This window comes from Manduca sexta, chromosome 27, assembly GCF_014839805.1.
Source record: "Manduca sexta isolate Smith_Timp_Sample1 chromosome 27, JHU_Msex_v1.0, whole genome shotgun sequence".
Classification (NCBI taxonomy): Eukaryota; Metazoa; Arthropoda; class Insecta; order Lepidoptera; family Sphingidae; genus Manduca; species Manduca sexta.
In genome coordinates this window covers 15348163-15371182 of record NC_051141.1, presented here as the reverse complement: position 1 = coordinate 15371182, position 23020 = coordinate 15348163, and the positions used below count along the sequence as shown (strand labels likewise).

The following is a 23020-nucleotide window of genomic DNA, read 5'->3' as shown; positions in this document are numbered from 1 at the left end:
CCTACCACGATATTACATTTATTCCAAATTGCACCCTATTTCTTTATTAGCAAGATTTTATATTGCATCACGAATTAATCATAGATTTCAACGTGTGCGTAGTCTATGTTCTATTACTATATCGTCGTAGTTTACTAACGCCATCTATGATATACCTAGGAAGCCTCTATGAGGACATTGAATATTGATTTTGTATTGCAACGGATAAATTACGTAATTTTATATGCGCGTTAGTTTTTAATACGATTAAAAATAATGTGTGTGACTGGGCAATGCTACTACTGATTTCTGCACACATTTATGAATCATCGGTGACTGCATTATCGTACTATACTAATTTCTCACCTAGACAAAATTATAATTAACATAGTAACTCGTTATTTTAACTTTGTATTTATTATTATGATACATGTACTATATTCTAAAAATGTTAATGCATAATTTTATAGTAAAATTAAACTATTAGCGCTTTAATGCTTGCTTTTCACAATAGATGACGTTGATTTTTAAAATTGACTTAATTTTTTATAATAGTAAAATTTATCTAAATGATTGAATTTAGTTTCATAAAAGTTTAAGCAGGTACTTTTTATTTAGGTATCTGCCAGTTAAGGTAATATCGTAATTGGACACCGACTGGGCAGAAGAACCAGAGCTGTACTTTGAATTATTACAAAGGACTGCGTGTCTACACTTAGGTACCTCTGTATATGTTACGTCTCTTAACGCATAGTAATATACAGACTACAATATCCTTCAAACATTAATATTTGCACAATGTTGCTTAATGGTATAAATAAATATAGTGATGGTATCTACACGGTCGGTCTCGTTGGGAATATAGGTACCTGACTTTAGTTCCTGGTAATATTATTTACATACAACATATTAGTTTGTACCTAGTAATAAATAGTATTAAGTATTTATTAGTAAATCACAATAAACCCAAGTTATCGATAGCAAAATAAAAATAAATAATTACACAGAATGATATTGACTAGCGCCATCTTTTGCGTCTTATACAAGTGTCAAAGATTATTGAGAGGTAAAACGAAAGTTGCAAACGTTGCAACCTTTGTAGCTGCAGAATTCATTGCTTTCATAAAACATAGATGGCGCTATTTGACATTATATCATTTATTTGTGTCAATGGGTGTACAATGCATATTGTACACCGAAGACTAGGCTAGGCTCTACACTGAACCTATGTGCATAATCACGGATAATTTTTCGCCGGCCGAGGCGCATTTATTTTAATACAGGTTAATTGAAAATATGACGCACTTCCATTAATAGCATGTAGATTTTATTAAAAACAATCATTTTTGTCATGTGAAGCCGTATCTATAGCTGAATCGTTTTCGAACAATTTAGGATTCATTGAATTTTAAGATAAAATCATATGTGATGTTCTTTATTTAATTAAATAGCTAGATAATTAAAAAACGTTGTAACGTGTTTTGCAAACAAAAAAATTTCAACAAATGTTCTTTTTTATATTTACCTATAATATGAAACTTTGTAACTTTTAATATTTTATTATTTTTTATGAAAGTCTAGAATGTTGATAATAATAATAATAATATCAACCCTGTATTATATACTTGCCCATTGCTGAGCACGGGCCTCCTCTACTACTGAGAGGGATTAGGCCTTTGTCCACCACGCTGGCCTAGTGCGGATTGGTAGACACACCTGCGAAATTCCTATAGAGAACTTCTCAGATGTGCAGGTTTCCTCACGATGTTTTCCTTCACCGTTAAAGCGAACGATAAATTCACAAAGAATATATGATTTTTTAGAAAAGTCAGAGGTGTGTGCCCTTGGGATTTGAACCTGCGGACATTCGTCTCGGCAGTCCGTTCCACACCCAACTAGCCTATCGCTGCTTTTTTAGCGGCGATTTTAGAATGATGAACATAAAAAAATATCAAAAATCTTTAATGTCATACAGCATTTTTTTTTAATATTGAATTTTATTTGGTTTGATACTGCTATTAATCTTAAACGCTCCTAACGGGAATATGTCATATTCTCAGTCACGTGTACATAGTAATAAGTGTATATATAGTATACATTTTTAGGAAGCGTTGAGCCCTAAATCAGATCGCAAAGATTTTCCTTCCCTTTCCTCCTATCTAGGAAATATAATTTTTTCAGTGTTTCCATTCCCTTCGCTCTTCAACTTCCATACCTTATACTTTTTCGCGGGCCGTAGTAGTCATTAAATTTGTAAAAATTAAACTGTTCGGAAACAATATAACCGGGTTCCGATTTATCAGATGGTTATTAAGTCAACCCCACAACGTCAGAATGGGATAAGGGCGGATCCGGAAAGGATGGCAGTATGGACGGTTAGGTCTTATGCTGCTGTAGACGTTTTTGGTGCGCGGGGCATTTGTGCCCATTCTATAATCCTAGACCGGTCGCTAGGCGGCTGCATGCAGTGACAGTAATATGCCGAAGGACACCGCGAGCTTTCGGTTAGTATGCAGGTGTAGGCCGTTTATAGCGTTAGGAACCCCCTACACAGTTTGTCTAATGTCTACCATGTCCTAGAGCAGTGTCGTGAGGCCGCAATATGATATGTAGGCAATCAAAAACTACTTCGATTAAATGCTGTTTTTGTATCAGGAACGGTAATCGTATTGTAACAGAAAGTCGAAAAAGCGCTTGGGGCACAAGTTTGCAGTCATCTTTAAAATGTTATCCTTAATTTACACGAACGAAGTCGCGGGAAACAGCTGGTGTTTCTGTTCTATAATTTTGGCGCTGCGTTTGGCACATTAACATTTGATAGTCCGTGTTTGTTTGCGGTTTGCTGATTGCCTCGTAATTGAGGAGACTTGGCTAAATCATGGTGCTAATTAAAACGTTCAAGATTTTACACAAAACGGGTGGTATATTTTTATTACTATTTCTGTTTCTTTTGATAAACAATTATAAACTTATGTGTGAATAAATTACGAAAAAAAACATCAAATCACTGCTTTTTAGGGTTCAATAGGAATCCCTGTTAAATCACTTTGTTGTCCCTCTGTTCAGAGCGTTTTTGTAAAGGACGCGAGGTATCAAGCTGAAATTTATATCAAACACTTAGGTTTATGACCTCCTTCAGTTGTCAAAAAAATAAACTTGTTAATTAATGCGACCAAATGGTATGACCGTTTATGCTGTATATTTTGCAGTTGCGATAGGTTACTTACCGCCGATCTAAAATAATCAAATTTTACAAGAAACAATTACTTATAGCACATATAGAAAAAAAGATCTGAAAACTTTAGATAAATATACTTCAATAACATAAAACAAAAAAAACGACATACTGCATATTATTATTTATGACTGATACAAAAAACCGGGTTTAGGTACCCGACCGCAAAATTATTGTCAAGGTTGAACTTATTTATATAAGTAAATATTTAGATACCTTACCTACAAGTGGATACGTAAGGCTCTTGATGCGAGACTCAAAATCGCCCTTGTTAGGTTTATTAACTTAGTTCTACGAACTTTTGTGTATAATATTATGAGTATTATTATATCTTAAGTAAGGGCCCTATTTACAAGTAAATCCCACTTTTGAACATGATCTCAAGTAGACATAAAACGTTGAATTATTTCATAAACAAGTCTTCATTTAAGAACTTATTCTCAGTTGAGTGGGAGTTGTTTATTTCATGAAAATAATTCAGGTATCGAAATCGGTGCTTTAGTTTGACTTAAGTTATCATTTCAGATGTGTTTGATACCTGTCTATTAAACAGCGACAACTTTAATATGGCAGCGTCTCAGCTAATATCGCATTTGAGAGCGAAATTGAGTCGTAGCTATTAATGCGGCCCTAAGTCTGTAATTCGATAACCCGAGTTTAAATCAGAATAGGCACGATTTGTTCGATATTCCTCTAAGTGTGGTTCATGGAACATTGTATAGTCCATCGAGTTTCCAAATTGAACAATCAATTATAAATTAAATTAATAATATTATTGCAAGTGTACATTACACCTGGTGAATTTGCATTAGATGGATGGCTAATATATTATTATATATAAATTAATTGATGCTACTGTAATCAACGAGGTAAAGATTTTATGTTTCACGTATCCAATAATGTCTGTGTTACTATAAAAGATCGTCAGAGGTGTGGGCAAGTTACGGACACGAGTATGCAGATTTACGAATGATAAAAAAAATGTATATAAGTTATTAATGCAAATTTTAAATTAGTAAAATGATCTTTAGTTGCCATTCTATTTCTAATGGTGTTCTTTGGAAATTAACATAACGTAAACATACTTTAGAAATGTATGAAAGAAATCAATAATATTTGAAACAAATATAGCAAAGATTATAATATATTGTAAAAATATTGTTCTTTTTTTTATGTATTAAAAATTTCGAAAAAGCTAGATGGATTCCGTACCGTTTTGCTAATAAGTATAGTAAGGCATTTCATGAGGTTACCCCAATATAAACGCTCAGTCGCCCCCCATGAAGGCTGGGCGGTAGTAATAAGGTACTTTCTACGCGACACAAAAAAAAACATACGGAGTTTGCGGGCTAGAAAAAATATTCGTCAGTTGAATCTCATTGCCCTTGCTCACCGTATAGCTGTAATCAGAATCATAGAAATTTCGATGGCCATTCTAACGAAACGATCAGCGAGTCTCCATTTTTAACGTGATCTCCACAGAGGCCACCGCATATGAACATTCAAAAACCACAATTCCAAAAAAACATCAATCATAAAGTATTGCCGGCCAGAAAAATAATACTAGGGGTCAAGGGAAAATAGGAAATTACTAATGAGGCTTTCGAGAATATGAGACTAGGTTTGCGAAACAATGACTTTACTGCACTTGGCTTTCAAAAACGGCATCTTATCGCACACATAAATAACTTATTATTATAACAAATTAAAATATGGGACGTAAAAGTAAGAGAGCATGTCATCATTTTATTAATATCATATAAGACAATAATGTAATAATCATATAATATAAGCGGCGATAGCCTTGTTGGGTGTGGAACGGACTGCCGAGACGAATGTCCGCAGGCTCAAATCCCAAGGGCACACACCTCTGACTTTTCTAAAAAATCATGTGTGTATTCTTTGTGAATTTATCGTTCGCTTTAACGGTGAAGGAAAACATCGTGAGGAAACCTGCACATCTGAGAAGTTCTCTATAGGAATTTCGAAGGTGTGTGAAGTCTACCAATCCGCACTAGGCCAGCGTGGTGGACTAAGGCCTAAACCCTCTCAGTAGTAGAGGAGGCCCGTGCTCAGCAGTGGGCAAGTATATAATACAGGGCTGATAATATTATTATTATTAAGACAATAATAGCGGCGATAGCCATAGCACGTGTTACGTTCTCGTGAAATTAACATGGAATGGTATTCTGTATTCCAAATTTGATTTTCGTAAACGTAACGCGATGCGTTATGAATTTCACAACGGTTTCTGTGTGACTGTGGTTTCATCTTCTGTGGAATACTTCTACAGATTATAGTGTCACTGATTTAACTATATAAATACGAAATGTCTAGTATTGTAAGAAATAGAGCCAATTTTAGTAGAGGGCAGGCAGGGCGATCGCCCGGGGCGGCAGATATCAGAGAGGTCGCCGGAGGCTAGGAGGACTCAAATAATCTCACTAGAATGAATGACATTATGATATTGCCAACAAGGAAAGAGCTGGCCCTTGTAATAAACATATCAAAACAGAAAAAAATATTAATTTTAACTACTATAATTGTACTCTTAAAATATTATAATTCTTTATATGTTTATGAACTTATATTTATTTTGGTAGGATCACTGGTATGCACTGGGTACATTTCCAATGCATCATCAGAACTAGTGCAGCTTTCCATACTACCCGGAAATATATTTACAAAGTTGACACCCAAAAAAATTGCTTATAATATCGGTTAAACATTTTGGCTCACATTAATCCGTTGACAATAAAGTCACATTTGGAAATATTATCACGTAGAGCCCCTCGTGATGACACAAATATAAAGGACTGTCACCCTATTATTCTTCATTAAATTCACTCAATAATAGACTATATTTCGCTAAGTAGGTTTTTCATGACAGTACAATTCATTTTGCCTCTCTTTTTACTAAACAAAAGTCAGTGAGTGTGACAAGGATACCGGATGCGTATTTGTCAAAAATCCGAGGTAACTGTCATCGGGTTTCAACCAATAACTCGTAGGGATGGCATCACTATTATGTGAAAATGACAATACACAAATTGACGTGACCGAAAGACTATAATAACTCTAGAAGTTAAATCTTTGCAGTCACATCTTTTCATCCAAAACTGAACTCTAATATTCATACAGTAGTAATACAATTCCAATGGGGTTGCGTTATACTACATGCAAAATGAAACCGACTCTATTACGAAATAATAAGTTCGTTTTTTCTACATTTGTGGTTGTGGTATTATGGAGTTTGGCCGCAGAAAAAATATTCATTGAAAGGGAATGAACAAAAGCCCATAAAGTTAGAGATTAATCGGGGATTTAGACACAATATTCGTGGCGCACATGTCGGGGCCTACGAGCGATGCGCTCCGCTGTGCGTTTGTTTGTCAGTGACATACACACGTCGCATCACTTTCGCCGAGTTAACTGTCAAATAATAAGAGCGGGAGACAGTCTATTGACCGAACAATCAATGCTATGTATAATTTTCTTTTGTTGGTTTTTATTCATGTCCGCATGATGCATCCTTGCCCTTGATTCGAGTTCATATTTCATAATATACTTACATTATATTTGCAAACTACTCATTAGTTAGACATTTACGAGTTCAGCTTAGACATTTTCGCATAGGATATACTTAGGTAATGTTGGACCGAAAAAAATTAAATGTATTGGAATGTAAGCTTTAATTAACAGCACTCCAGTCGAATTAGAAAATATAATTATCTGTTCATAAATGGTCATGAACGTTAAAATTGCATTTGGCTTCCGTAAAATGTAACTAGTACGACTACCAGAGTTTTAGGGTTCAAATCTAGGGTCAGGACAAAATAATTGTGACTGAGTTTTTGCATTTTAAAAATTACTCAGTCGCAGCCCAGAGTTAGGAAGTTGACGGTGTGGTACATCAGAAAGCATATAAAGCCGTTGGTCCTAGGCCTGTTCTCTCTCCGGTCACGTAGTATTGCCATCTCACTATGAGAGTGAAGGAACAGAGAGTACACCTGTGTATTGCGCACATTATAATATCTCCTGCATGCTTGGCTGTTTTCAGTTGTCAACTGAGATTGGCAGTTGTGATCGAAATCGATCGATCGGTTAGAATGAAATCATGTAGTGCAATACTAACCTAGGTCATTTATGTAGGATAAGGTTGTTAATTCTCATTGCTGAACATCAAAAGTATTTCGCATTTGACACCTCCAATAAAATATGAATAAAAACAAATCTCAAATTCAAATGTAGACAGATGCATTGGTCGATATTTTAATAATACTATAATTATTGTGTGCATCGGCAATTTTAATCATGAAAACAACTAATACCGATTTAATTAGGGCAGAAATGGATAAAATAAACCATAAAATTAAAACACATTTTTTGACGATAAAGATATTTATTTGCTTAAAAGGAAGATTCTAAAATACACGTAACTACATAGACATAACTACACAGATACTACATGAAATCTATATTTCAGACTCATATTTGCTTAGTTCCCAACTCTTTATTTTATAAGAAGAAAAAACTACAACATTTATCCTACATCACATTGTTTTCCACTACTTTATAAGTAATTAATTATATCACGCAGCGTATTGTCATAGGACTTAAGCAAACTTGAATATGGACTGTACATTATTAAAGTATATGTAAATTGGGCTTTTACGCAATGTCGCAGAACTGCTTAGATGATAATTCACTAGGTCCTGTGGATAGCCAGGACCCTTACTGGCATATTCGAAGGCATGTCCTAATTTGTGACGTTCTATTGGACAGTTACTAAAACTCTGAACAAAGCGCGACTGCTTACTGCCTACTCCTATAAGGCCGACATATTGAGCGCACGGACAAAAAAATGCCTCTTTTTCCGAATATTTTTTATCTTCCATGCCCATGTCCTGGCGCCCACGGCGACCCACCATAAAGCCTCTGACTACTGTAATACTAAAATCGTTTGAAATCGCTACTGTCTATCTCACTACTAATGTATTCTAATGTATTCTATCTATCTATTCTGTCTAATGTATTCTATAATAACTCTAGATCTAATTCCACTACGTTCATTATCTCATAATCACTAGAAACATTACTGGAGGTAATATAAAATAATAATAATTTAATCCTTGAATATACTTTTTTACTTGTAATAAACTAATAATAACAATAATTAGTCTATTAGGAATGTAATACAAATTAAAGCTTAAAAGAGCAAAAATTGCCAATGTATCCAAATGTAGCTAATAAACAACAATATAATTAAGTAGATAATAATAATTATTGTTAATAGAGATTTATTAAATCATCTACCTTTCTAAAGTACGCATAATGCCTATAGGCAAAAAGTTCTAAATACATTAATTATGCTACGCACATGTAAACATCGAAAATAGATTAATTTCGTGACATATGTGTATGTTTCTTAAATTCAAATACGGTATTATTTTACACGTAAGTATGAACGAGACATGGAATATAAAAATAATCATAATGACATATAAGAACGAATGCACAGTTTATATATGAAATTTAAATACAAAATTTAGATTACATTTTATACGCAAACGTAGAAATAGGAATATGCGCCAATATTCGTCAAATTAATGAAGTAACTGCGGTAATATATAAAATTATATTTTAGTTAATAATAATAATTCATCCTTCCCATATATTTGTATACATGTATCTCAAATTTATATCATTACGAAAGACAAAGCCTTGGTGACACACGTCCTTATTAAGTTCGGACGGTGGTGGAAACAACAAAATATCGACGCAAAATGCAAATTTAAATGGAACGGTCACACTTAGATGACGGCTGGATCCGCTTCGTGAGTGCTTCTATGCACTAGAAGAAATTCCTCATTATATATTATATACAATCTCGTAATATGTAAAGTTCACTAAAATCTAAATATTGACAAATCGGTTGGCCGTCATAATTGCATACGCTTATTCCCACGTATATGCTATACCGATTTTAAAAAACCCTTGGGCCATTTTCCATCCGAGCAATCATGAGACTGTTTAGATATGAATTCCTAGAAAGCTCAGAACTAGTTTATTCACCAGCCTTTCATTGATCTGTCTCACCACCATATATTTAAGCCGTGGTAAGTACTGATCCCCAAATAAATATCAAAGCTTTTCCTCTTCTAAATTCCCTTTGTACATATCGCATATAATTCTCTCAAGTGTAATATCCCCTATCGTTGACCGAAAAAATAATTCGATTATTGTGGATCCTTTCACCAGGTGGATGATTTGCAGGAGTTGCTGCAACCTTTCCGCCCGTCCTATGTCCATGGGGTAGTGCCTCGCTACGTACTGTGAAAAAAAAACCTTAAATTAATTAGAACAATGGTTCACAGAGTAAACAAGATTCACGGAAAGATCATGATGGCATGAAATATATATATTATGTATTTACAAAACTTTATTGACTGTAAATTTATTCTTGTAGCTTCAATGTATAATCGTTTATTTTCTTTACTGGTGATAGGCAATTAAATTAAAATAATTTCATTAAATTTAATAGGGTTACTCTACTAACCTCGCAATGAACTAGTCGCGTGTTTTCTTGCAGCGTAGCTATGGCCTGAAGGTCTTGTAGCCTTCTGTTCTCCATGCCATGAGAAATTCCAGCACCATCAATGGTGGTTTTAAATAGCGCAGTGGCTCGTAGGCATGCGTACTCATGACTATCCGGTTGCAATTTCCTAAGATCTTCAATAGCCTGATGGTAAATCTTCAGATTTAAAAAATCTATCGAAGGGTTGTTGGCATACAGAATAGCCAAGTTCATTGGGTACAAAAACTGCGCCGACCCTATCACGAATAGATCCTTCCAGGACTCCTCCAACAGGATTATCCTGTCAGGTTCAGACAGCGCCGCAAATGCGGGCACATTCTTAACCCACTTAATGTTCGTGAACAGAAGCTTCGCAGCAGATTCGCACAGCTCTCCCAGATCGTTTTGGCCGTAAATAGAGGGCACAGGTGATTGACGAATATAGTCTTGAAACTGCATCGTCGGAGGGCTCATTAAATGCAAATTGGGTTGGTACGCAGTATAAAGGGGGACCGGCTGCGGTGGTGGCAACAGGTTCTGAGCCAGTAATGGCAATTGTAATAGTGGCGGTGCTCGCGACGGTTGGAGTTCTTGGGGCTGTGTCGGCGAATCTTTAAAGAACAACTCCATTTGACGACGTAATGTCGAAGTACGCGGCCCTCGTTCGTGCTGAACGGCTGTAACAAAAGGAAGAGTTTTGTAAAAAAGAAAGTAAGAACTGTACAAATATTCTTTATCTACATATTCGTCTTTATTTTCTCAGGAAAAAGGAACATAACATAGTTAAAGTTGTCGCCAGCTAATTGGTTGTTATATATTAATTAATTCTTGTATCGTAATATATTCTTCCACATACCATCTTTGTTCATGCCAGATGAGACACATTTAGCCAGCCTGCAGGCTCGGCATTGGTTTCTGTGAGCCTTGTCGACGTGGCAGCGGCCAGGGTGACGCGACTTGCATGCGTAAAGGCGCTTCCTCCTGATGGACCTCTTGAAGAATCCCGCGCAACCGTCACAGGCGAAGATCCCATAATGCTTGCCCGAGGAGTTGTCGCCGCAGACGCGGCACGGGACATCGTAGAGGATACGCCCTGCACCAATGTTATACTTTGTTATTTTTGTTGTGAGAAGGATAAATAAAATGAACAAATTTGTAGTAATTATTGTATTAGTTTATTTCTATACTGGGGAGTTCAAAGCTTATAATAAATAAAAATGTAATAGTATTTTTATTTATTCACCGTATTGTATTTTTTCATACACGAAAAATTTATGTTTCGATTAAAAATAATAAAATAAGTATGTATTTCTTGTAGCTTATATTTTTTACAATAATTATAATTAAAGGCAAATTCATATTTTTTCTGAGAGAAGACGTTTACTCAAGAGTAATAGGTAAGTCGTCATTTCACACGTTCAATATTAGACTGACTTTATTCAAAAAAATACTTTTTTGGGAAATAGGTATAAGTAAGTCATCATTTCGCACGTCCTATGATAGATTGCCATTTTTAAAAAAAAATACACTTTTTTTGGAAAATAGCAAAAAACAATTCGGGCCGTCATGAAGTGGCCTCCAAAAGTCATAGAGATATGTAAAAAATGTAATAACAAAGAAATTATGTAACGTAATACAGTTCATACAGAGATTATTGATACGAAAATGAATATGTGAGGATATTTTTTTTTCATTACGTTTAACAGGGCTACAAATTATATTCATGAGTTGTGTGTAACTACCATCAAAAATAATGTATTATCGTTCAATTGTGGGTGTCATACAATGCAATATTCTATTTATTGTACCAATTTTTAAACGCAATATCAAATAAAATAATTTCATTAAGGTCCTTCCCCGAGGAAATGACTTTGAGATTTCGTTTCATACATTTCCGGCGCACCAAAATATTCCTTACTAAATTGTCTATGTCAGTGGTTCTCAAACTTTTTAAATGACGGAACCCTTTTGGGAAGCAAAATACTTGATGGAACCCTACAATAAAACAATTGTTTTTATACGCGCGCTCACAAGTATACTACCCGCTCGTTTTAAGTTTGCCGCTGGCGATAGGTATGATGTTCGAAAAGTAGCGTCAGCAAAACATAATATAAAAATATTTTTTATTTAATTGTAACAATAAAAATTGTGTACGTACATATTTGGGTAAAACTATGACACATTATAAGTTTTGTTGTCACGTGGGGGAGGGTACGCGCATTCCACAGACCGGAAAACTTAGAGCGAACGGGTTGTACAAGTATAAAATTGTTGATACCAAACTTATGAGATATTGTACCAGCTATTGTAACACATGTTTCTACAAATACAAATGAATAAATAAATAACGTTCATAGCGTTTTGTCTCCGCCCGGCCGCGGAGCGACCAGAGAGAGATGTTTTGATTTTTTTTTCTACATTCTTGCGGAACCCCGACAGAGGTATCACGGAACCCTAGGGTTCCGCGGAACACACTTAGAGTATAGCTGGTCTATGTCAAGATGGTGGAAATTTAAAATAATGTGTACTTTATAAGGGAACGCACGGAATCAACAATTTTCTACTCAACAATTGTCTACTTATTTTTCTTCAGTAAATTCTTTACATTCGGAAATTTGAAGCACTGTAAAGATCAAACTGTCTAGTCTGTGCTCTTTCGAAGCTAAAGTTATACACAAGTGCAACAAATTAAAAAAAATATGTAGTTCGAAAATTTTGGAAATTAAGTTGCGGACATTAATGATCGTTAAAAATATATTTTATATGTTTTTATAATAAAAAAATGATTAAAACATAAGTTATTAACATTTAAATTTGATGGTCCGTTAATAAAATTAATACATCTACTATAGGGGACATTTTTTTTCGCGGTCGCCATGTCAAGACCTAACAGAATATAAGCATATTTCAATTGGTTATACTTTATATTATTCAAATACTAATATTATTTGAGCAGATACATCTCGGACACGTTATATAATTACATAATATTTTCTATAAAACTCGTTGAAATTATCTGTTATTTTACTATCGAGAACATTATATTTAAATATTTATATATATTTTTCGGCCTGGTTAAATTTATATAACCAAAAAATTATAAATAAATCTGTGGTGAGATATTACAAACGTTAAATAAAACGTTCGTACACAATTCCAGAAAATATATCCAAGTAAATAAACATCAATTTTCATTTCTCTTTAACAAATCAATTTGAATATTTTAATACGGTTTTAAACCGGCAAGCACTCTATAAAAATAAGGGAGATGTTAACTGCATTAAATAAAAGTCCGAATATAATTGCAGAAAATATAATGGATTAAAGTATCAACGTAAAAAAATAATTTTTCAATTCTCTTTACCAAATTATTTTAAATAATTGAATACGTTTTAAACCGACCGGAGCTCCATAAACAGAACGCTGCCTCAAAGAGAATCGACGAAGAAAAAAGAAACCAAGCTCTCCCCATAAATCGATTTTCACCCAGTAAAACATAATGCATACCTACAGATGATATTTTATTCAAGTAAGTAATTAAATTGGAATCGTGTCTTTAATACTTGACATAGATCTAAAATCACTTCTGCAAGACGAATTTGTTGTTGATGTTCAGTTATCTGTTTAGTAATTAGATCAAGTCTGAAAACAAAACCAGTAAGTTAATTGTCCGTTAGGCCGTATGTTACGGGACGGCCGGTACTAGTACCATAATGGAAAACTAAAACTAGACCAGTTACTAGTCTAGTTTCGGTCATGTTAAAAAGAAAAGTTATATTAATAGAATCATTATGTTTGTATGTGTAATCCTAGGTTTCGTAAAAGCAACTTATTAAATCATAATAAAGATCCTTATTAAAGCCCAATTAAAAGTTATTTTTAATTTAAATTAGTGGCCGAAATTCAAAATCGGTATCACTATTCTCCCAAATATCATTTTTTAATAATTTTTGCGTGACATCTGCGATGAAATTTTCTTTAAAAAAACCTCATAAAGAAGCTACATTCGCTTAAATGGTAGGAAATAGGCTTAATTACCCTACATAAGTACACTATATTATGTATATATACACTATAGTAATCAATAGTGTATATGTATAATCACTATAGTAATCAATAAACCTTTACAGTATTTATTTTTATTGTGGTAATTAGCTCAGTAATAGAAGAAGCCTGTGTCTAACAGTGCGCCGGTGTTAACTCGAGATTTATCTTATAGCCTCTATATTTCTTTATACATTTATTTTAAGAGATTTCAACCATTAAAATATTGCAATATTTACTTAATATTTCGAATAAGAACAATACTAATATTGATAAAAAAAACACAAGATGTATTTAAATTTTAATACAATTATAAATGATACTGACAAAACCGCGTTTCAAAGCACAAAAAGAATACGCCTCCACAAATACATAACTATAGAGAAGTGTGAAAACGTCGCGGCAGAGGACAAAGCTAACGACTTGGGTCGGCTAAACCCCGCCCATGGGTGGCGCCACCCTTTAATTTATGACCAAGAGACCACGCAAAAAGAACAATTTCCACTTTCGTGCTATTTATAGTGTTATTTGAACAATGCTGTACAATTGGTGTAGAGTCCTTTCTGTAGTTTAATTTCAATTAGGGCATAGGTTTAAGGAAGACAATCTACTCTTAATGTAAGTTAGTGCTTAAGTATTGTTTATAAGGATTGTGTTCTGTACTATGCCTTTTGTTAAATACAATATATTGTATTAATTTAATATCTTTAAGTGTCCAATAAATATTAATGATCAAGCTCCAAACACTATTGATAAGTACTGTTTTATTTTCATTATAAGCTTTAGAATTCCATTTTAAAAAAGTTTTTACATAGTACAAACAAACAAATACAAAATACAGCCAATATGTATCCGGAATTGTCAAAATTCCTGAAAACATAGATTACAAGTATGATATTTTCCGTATTTCTGCTATTGAAATTTATTCGGCCTAAATCAGAAATTCAATAGGAGAGACTACTAGGAAAAACAAGCAAATAATTTACGTGATTTATCGAAACGAATATACACGCGGATGGAATTTATTTTTAATGCTTATGTAACTATAGGTTCGCTTTTTTTATTGCTTTAAATAACGTGACGAGCTTACTGGCCACAATAAATAAATTAATAAAATAATAAGCGATGCTAACACCATAGGTAGTAGAAACTCCATCTAACATCTTGAATTATAAAGTATTGTTTGATATTCCACTGCGCTCGCCATCTTGAGACATGAAATGTTATCATATGTCCAGAAACTACTGGATACACATACTAGAATTGGATACAGATACTGGAACACTGGCTGCAATGTCCTTCAAACTGGAACATAACAGTGATTACACACTACTGATTAGCGGCAGAAATAGACATTGCGGTGTTACCTAAGCACGCAGACTCTCACATATGAGAGTGCTGCGATCACATCACATCCGAGTTCAGCCTGTGTATATCTGGTTCCACCAGGCCAGCATAATCGTGTCGATTACATATATACATAATTTTATTTCTTCTTCCCTGCCAGCCCGAACTGGCTTCTTTGTTTGCTAAGTATATTTTTCATTTATTTTATTTTCAATATAAATTGTCTTTGTTTATATAAGCTAATTTAATTAAGTGATAATTAAATATTCTCATGTACCTTGACTTGTCATAAGTGCAACCATGTTCGCCTACGTGATGAATAAAGCATTTTTTCTTTTTTTTTTATTGCCGACGGGTAATCATCTCAATCTCTTGTCAGGCGACATGCTGTTAAACCCTACTCCACTAACCATCAAGTGCAGTGAGGCCACTTTTCCGAGCTCGTTTTAAATGTAAAGAACCATAAATATTAAACTAGTACATAATGTTTTATTTAATCCTAAACAGGAAATTCTTGCAATCCGATGGGTTAATTGATCTTTCATTGTTTCATCGAAAAGTATGTTTATACGCATAATCTCACGCATTATAACCCCCAATCAATCCGATCTCCGATGGGGTATGCAAAGGCGCAACTGGTGTACCCACTTTCCGCCGCGCCGTGTGTATTCCGGTATTTTCTATGGTAGGGGGGCCTACCGTCATCTCATAGTCCGGTGAAACGACAATCCGACATGACCGCAGATAGATCAGGCGCAGGACCAACGGCATTATGTGCTTTCCACGGCACGGGAATTCTATCTCCCTAATTCCGGTCTGCGACTGAGTAATTTTTAAGATGGACAAACCCAGTCGTTATTCTTATTTGCCCGAGACTCGAACTCAGAACCTCAGCACAGTTATAACACGCGTACTGTAATTACCACTACATCGCCAAGGCAGTTAACAAATTTACTACAGAATACATTTATAATAAGCAATGGACCAGACGTCAAATAAAGTAGTATAAAATCCGCATCTATTACATGATGGAATTATAAACGGTTTTCATATAGATCATATCTAAGATCGATATTGAAATATACAGGATATCAAAAATTCTCCATAAATGAAATCAATTAAAAAGCATGTTCGTTTTATGCTTGCAATACGTTTGAAGAATTTAAATGTGTAAAGTTCCCCAGGCTAGTAAGCACTTTACCAATTAATTTCATATAGGTACAAAAGAGATTTTCCGTTCCGAAGCTGATTTCCAGGAATTATGATCATACAGTATTTTGCGTTTATAGAAAATAAAATATGTTTTTAGGTCTTTTATATTACGAACCGAACAATGTAATATTTTATTACTAACTAGTTGTGTCCGTGACTTCGCCCGCGTCGAAGATAGTGTGTCACAAAGTTTCTCTCGCGTATTTACGCAAACGCAACGGCAAACCACCCGACCTCTTCAACAGTAATCGCAATATTTCAGTCAATTTACATAAAACCGTAATGTATTATCGACTTAAACTTTCCTCAAGAATTGCACTATCTTTTAGTAAAAATGGCACAAAAATCCGTTCAGTATATTTTGAGAAAATCGTACACATACAGACAGACAGCTTTTGGGGAATTTGTTTTATAATATGTATAGATTAGTTATAATAAGTCGTTCAGAGTGGATATCGGAAAATCTACGATATATTTAACGATATTATGAATTAACTAGTCGAAAAAGTAACCGTTATTCAATCTATTTATATAACCCGTAACATGCACTTTCATTTAATAGTTCAATGTTTATTTCTTTACAGCCGTTAAACAGTTTCCGAATTAGTTTAGATAACAAACACTCTAACATTTTCACACTTTCCCAATTATAATATTGACGTAAGATCAATAAGATTTCATATGTCCAGTGTACAAGCGTGGATAATGTTTTCCATTTCCTAGGTTCCCAATAAGTAGTTTACTCACTAACGAAATGTTAGGCGGATTATTCAGCTCTAATAGTTGATCGCAGTTTATTTTTATATAGCATTTATTTCGTTGTCTATTGTGTTATTTTACACGTAAAAGGCGACTACTGCTGCATGTAAGTAGAATTACAAAAAGGTTGTATTAGTTTTCGATTAATATTTTTATAAAATACCCTGTGGATAATTATAATTATTGGAATTCCGATTACGTTTCTTAATTTCGAAACTGGAATATTCTGAGAATTCGTAGTTATAAAATGTTAAAATTTCGGATTGCACGCCCGAGTACAAAACAGAGGAAAAATATTAATTCGCTCAGGGCTAAAAGCAATTTGTATAATTGAGTTAAAAGGGATTGCAACGTCGTAATGACATTATGGAATGAAAGATTGGATGTTTTACAATAAAATACTTATTATATCAACGACATGCCATAAATTTATGACAATATGCATTAAGTGGCTTTATTATAATAAGTGTTATACAACATTAGGGTAATACTCACCAAATCTAATTTATGTCTTAAGTCATTGATGACCAGTGTTTATGACAACTTAAACACTGGGCATTGACTGATGAGTTTAGGTGACCAAACTGGTATAGAGGAAAAGTTTTGATTATTGTTAAGGGCCAAGTAATTACCTCCCCTTGTCCCATGGCCCAAAAGTGAAGTTATATTTGTTGTTTATCTTAAATATAACAACATTTTCTGTATTAATTCAATACCACTTACATATTAAAGATAAGCGTATTTAATATACCAATGCTTTAATGACATACGAAAAATACAGAAAAAAGGTAACAAATTTAAGAGTGTGTCCTTCAAAATAAAATAATTTCCTTTTCACGTCAGGAATATTTGATTTACGAGCACATCATTTCATCATCATATCGCCAATCCCTGTGGATAAACTATATCTAAACTTTTTTTAAATTTTGTTTCTGCTTCAGGAAAACAGCATAAATTTTGCTCGCGGCTTCGCCCGCGTGATGGTGTTATCCGGGATGAAAGTACCACTTTATATTTTTCAAGGATAGAAAGTAGCCTATTATAACCTTTCCAGGGTCTTAAACTATCTCCATACGAAGTTTCATAAAAATCTGTTCAGTAGATTTTGAGAAAATCGATAACATACAGACAGACCTAAATGTCTCACTATTTTGGTTATAGTCGCTTCCCCATAAAACGTAGATAGATATATGCTGTGGCGGACTTTTATTTAAAACTCCTTAGGACAAACAATTCTACAATAAAAAATCTTTGATTAACTCCAACGGTTTAGGCAGCGTACGCCGAGATAGCATTTTTTATCCGACTTACTTGATATGTATCGTTATATTATGACCAAATTACATAAAATCATTATAAATTGTAGTCTATGTGTTATTCTGATGTATAACCAATATTACTGTAAAGTTTCATCCATATCTGTTCAGTTGTTTCTTCGTGCAAAAGGAACAAATATACATACAGATAGATACATATAGATACATGTCTAGATAGACATCTAGACATCCTCACAAAGTCTCGCACTTATAATATTAGTAGGATATGTATTATTTGAAAAGATCACATTAGAAAATAATATTTTTTTCTAATGTGGTCTTTTCAAATAATTTTCGTTTCATTTGTAACTTCGTTTTTCCTTCTCATTGTGTTATCACTATCATACAGAATTAACAATTAAAGGACAATTATGCGGGACTGATTCGCATATACAGATGAGGATTACTATTTCCAGGTTTGTTGCCACTTTAGCTCGTGTTCCCATAAATATAACTAGAGAGGCTGATGTAAAGACTCCGGCCCGTCAGAATATTTTAACTGTGTTTGTAACGTGCATAATATACTTAAAAAAATATTTTGTCCATTCTACTACTGATAGAACTACGCGAACAAATTTATAATATAATATTTATAATTACCTACTTCATTATTTGAATATTTAAATTATATTGCACGTTAGATTAGTTCTGTGTAGGCAATAGGGTACCGGACTCATTTTTGTTCTTAACAATTATCAAATATTTACATAATATAAATTATAACACCAAAGAAATTATTAAAATCCAGTGAAAAATCAACAAGTTATAAGCATTTGAATTTCGGTGGAAGGGGTAATTAACAAGAAACAGAAAAGAGACAAAATATCCACATGTGACGTCATCGGGAATTACGACGCGTGCGAAAGAAAGAGATGAAGCGATATCCCCACATCGCGCCCACTCCTGCACACATTACAATATTTTAAATATGAATTACTCGCTCATTTTTTAACCAATTTTTATGCTGTTTTCGCAGAAGTGCTTCTTTTTCGTATTTAAAGCCATTACACATAGAATAATGTACAAAATCAAGCATAGGCCGGTCCCCTATTCACCCGAAGCTAAATTTGAATGTGTCAACCGTTGCATTATAACCTACTTTGATGTTTAATAAATAAAATATACTGACATAAAAAATAAAATTTATTAATATTCCATTCACGAATCGCATTTTCAATCAGATGCATAATTCACTACCTACATCGACATTGACTTCATCAAACCAAATAAAGCTGTCTAAATACGATCAGAAAAAATCGCACAGACCCCATCCACCGGATCGTCCATACAAAAAGATTTTTTCGTCTCATTTCGACTTAATAATTCTATAAGAGCGGTCCCACGATGAACGCTCGGCATTTACAAGATAAAACGTCTTTTAATACACCTCAGAATGTCTGTAGTCAAAAAGGCACAAAGGCATTCATGCCCATTTTAAGTAGACGGTACACTTGTGAAGCAGGAAGCTCGGTGTCGAATGAAATAGGTAGTAAAAATAATATACAAAGCGAAAACAATCAGCTTACGAAATATACGGGGATAATACTGATGGAGCAGTTGTAGGTAATGACAGGTTAGGAATTAAATGATTCCAATTATATTTAACTCCAATTCCTATTCAGATTATTTGGTAATAACATAAATCCGACTACTTTTCTACATTGAATTGATTACTTGTTGTAAAATAATGCAGAATTAAAACGCAATAATGACATCGACCAAATTATAGTAAAATTCCCGCTTATAGAACAGGCAGAACTATTCGAAAAAATCTACTAAATTATTTACAATTTAAATTCGTGTTTTGGAGATGTTTATGTTAGGCGCAATACCATGAAAATATTCGCTGTTATAATTCTAAGAAATATCCCACGTGATGCTCACACGACATAAAAAAATAGGTTTTTTGTTGTTGAGACTAAACACATCAAACAGTATATTTAGTTATAAACTGGACATCAAGGACAAATTTGTGCTCTTAAAGTTATTACCAATTGGTAATAAGTCGTTGTCTTATTTGAAATGTCGTAGCGTCCTTAAATATGAATACTAGAATAACATATTTAAAGAAAATATGCTAATTTACGATAAAAACGTGCAAATTATGATACGGAAAAAATATTAATTAGTATACATTGGTGATTTACTATTTGACGGTAGATGCATGAACGCAAAATGTTTATACAACAATTTTCCCAATGTCCGCTCTATATAATCTTAAAACTCTTTGGTTGGCACAAACAATAATAGTTGAAATATTTTAGAATGTTACTAAAATATACTATAATTGACAAATAATTTTACTTATTACTAATATTTTTATTCACATCCAAGTCTGCACTTAGACTTGCGTTTTTATGTTATGAACGCCACTCCGTACACAATCACAAGCCTCAATATTGACACCATACTAAAATCAGTTTGAATGGATGACAGTTCAATTCAGTTGAACACACTGAATGTTCGGAACGCCAAATTTAGTACGTATATCTAAATATATACATATAACTCAAAGGTGACTGACTTACATAGTGATCTATCAACGCACAACCCAAACCACTGGACGGGTCGGGCTGAAATTTGGCATTTAGGTAGATGTTATGACGTAGGCAGGCGCTAAGAAAGGATTTTGATTAATTCTACCCCCAAGGGGATAAAATAGGGGATGAAAGTTTGTATGAAACTTTGTCAATTTTAAACCGATCGGGCTGAGACTTTGCATGCATAAAGCTACTATGACGTAGGCATCCCCCAAGAAAGGATTTTGATAAATTCTACCCCTAAGGGGATAAAATAGGGCATAAAAATTTGTATAAATCTTCTGAGATTTTCGACTGATTGAACTGAAATTAAAGATTGGAGCTAATACGATGAAGACGTTCGCTAAAATAGGATTTTGATAAATTTAACCCCCATGGGTATAAAATTAGTTTGAACCTATCCGTACCGGGAAAATATGTAGCAAGACTTTTATCATACTGTGGACTTTTATCCCGGAAAACTCCTTCAAGCGGGCGAAAGCGCGAGCAAAAGCTAGTGTATATATATATATCGATGGGATCATAGGAATCATAAGTCTAACCTTAAATGGTGCAATTGTTAACCCTATTTTGTAACAATGACCCATAAGTGTAAATCATCCCTAACGATGCTATCGTTGTGCTAACCGTGCGAACTGTCACCTGTGCCATTTTGACCCGCAGGATCATTGCGTGACGCGACAACCGATTATCAGAATATGAAACGGTTGTGAATCGTTTTTAAATTACTGTTTCCAGTGCTGTTTTCCCACAGTGTTCATTTATTTAAAGTATTTGATGAGTGAACTTGAAGGTAAAATATTTTAAATATAGAACAAAAGACTAGGAGATGATTATTTTTTTCTTCCATTATAAGTTAATTTTATTTTATTGTATACTGATTTTTCAATAATAAATTCATATTTTTTGACAGATTAAAGAAACAATTCCAATGTCAAAGTTATTCGTCTCACAAACGCTCTGATGATAAACATCGGATATTTATTATTTAAACAATAATGTTAGTTAGGAAAACCAAATAATGACCAAGTCTTTAAATGTTATTGACAAAATGCGAAATAATTGACGATATATCTTTGAAATAATTACTAAACTCTATACTATTGAAATGAAACTTATATGTAATTTATTTTAACACCAAATAATAATAATAATAACTCGATGCAATACTCCAAAAACAACCGTTTTGTTTTCTATCACTTATTCATCAATATACAATTTATTGTCGACTAATATTCCAATAAATTTGTCATGGGCCAATTTTAGCTAATAATAAAAACAAATGAACAGTATCCATTCGCGAGGGTGTCGGGGGCGCAGTGAGAGTGAAAGCAGATGCGCCCGCGCACCTCGTGGGAACCGCGATCATTCTAATTAGTCACGTCATCTCGTGTCATACAGTAATTGATAAGGCAATTTAAATATAGTTGAATTATTATGCAATTGCAAAGGCACTTGCACGTAACATTTAGAACAAGTAAACGTAATAAAAATGTTGTTACCCTCTTAAATATTATCAACGTAATTAATATTTGTATAAAATAATAAGGGCCTGTAAATGCTATTCGTCACACGAAAGTAAAATCCAACCAAATACAAAAGACACACTTATCTAAGATTCCGACGAAATAATTATAGTAAAATTAAGACTATCTACATTTGTTGTTTAAAAGATACGTGTTAAGTAAAATTTACTTGAAACTTGTGAAACAAGCCCTAAATTAAGTAATATCAGTAATGTAAATTATCCATTAAAAGGTAAAATCAAATCACTTACTTGCCGATGGACCGGCGCCATTCATTCTTGAGCGACCACGCCTCTTTCTGGCTAACATCCCATCTAAAATAAAAAAGCAATTAAAAATTGTTACAATTGAAAAAAATATTCACACACTGTTCCGTGCGAATTAACTTTGAAGTGGCGAACTGTCGCGGTTCACAAGTGGCTCTCGAACATTCAATGCAAAAAGAAAATCAAAAGAATGGATCTAGAATAATTGTAATAAACGTA

The 23020-nt window shown here is 33.7% G+C and overlaps 1 protein-coding gene across 1 annotated transcript; it reads right to left on the bottom strand.

Annotated features, from left to right (window-relative positions):
* Positions 1-8461: 8461 nt before the first annotated feature.
* Positions 8462-22811, bottom strand: LOC115445605 (nuclear receptor subfamily 2 group E member 1). The gene is made up of 4 exons (XM_030171932.2): positions 22787-22811; positions 10648-10884; positions 9774-10468; positions 8462-9547 (listed from the first exon to the last, which is right to left on the bottom strand). The coding sequence occupies exons 1-4, from the start codon at positions 22809-22811 to the stop codon at positions 9359-9361; spliced, it is 1146 nt and encodes a 381-aa protein (XP_030027792.1). The 3' UTR covers positions 8462-9358.
* Between the last annotated feature and the right edge of the window lie 209 nt (positions 22812-23020).

Excerpts from the sequence above, each read along its gene's own strand:
- LOC115445605 (XM_030171932.2), bottom strand. The coding sequence starts at position 22,811 with ATGAATGGCGCCGGTCCATCGGCAA. Across the intron at positions 10,885-22,786 it reads TGGCGCCGGTCCATCGGCAA|GGCGTATCCTCTACGATGTC; the intron begins GTAAGTGATTTG and ends ACATTGGTGCAG. Across the intron at positions 9,548-9,773 it reads CGCGACTAGTTCATTGCGAG|TACGTAGCGAGGCACTACCC; the intron begins GTTAGTAGAGTA and ends TTTTTTTCACAG.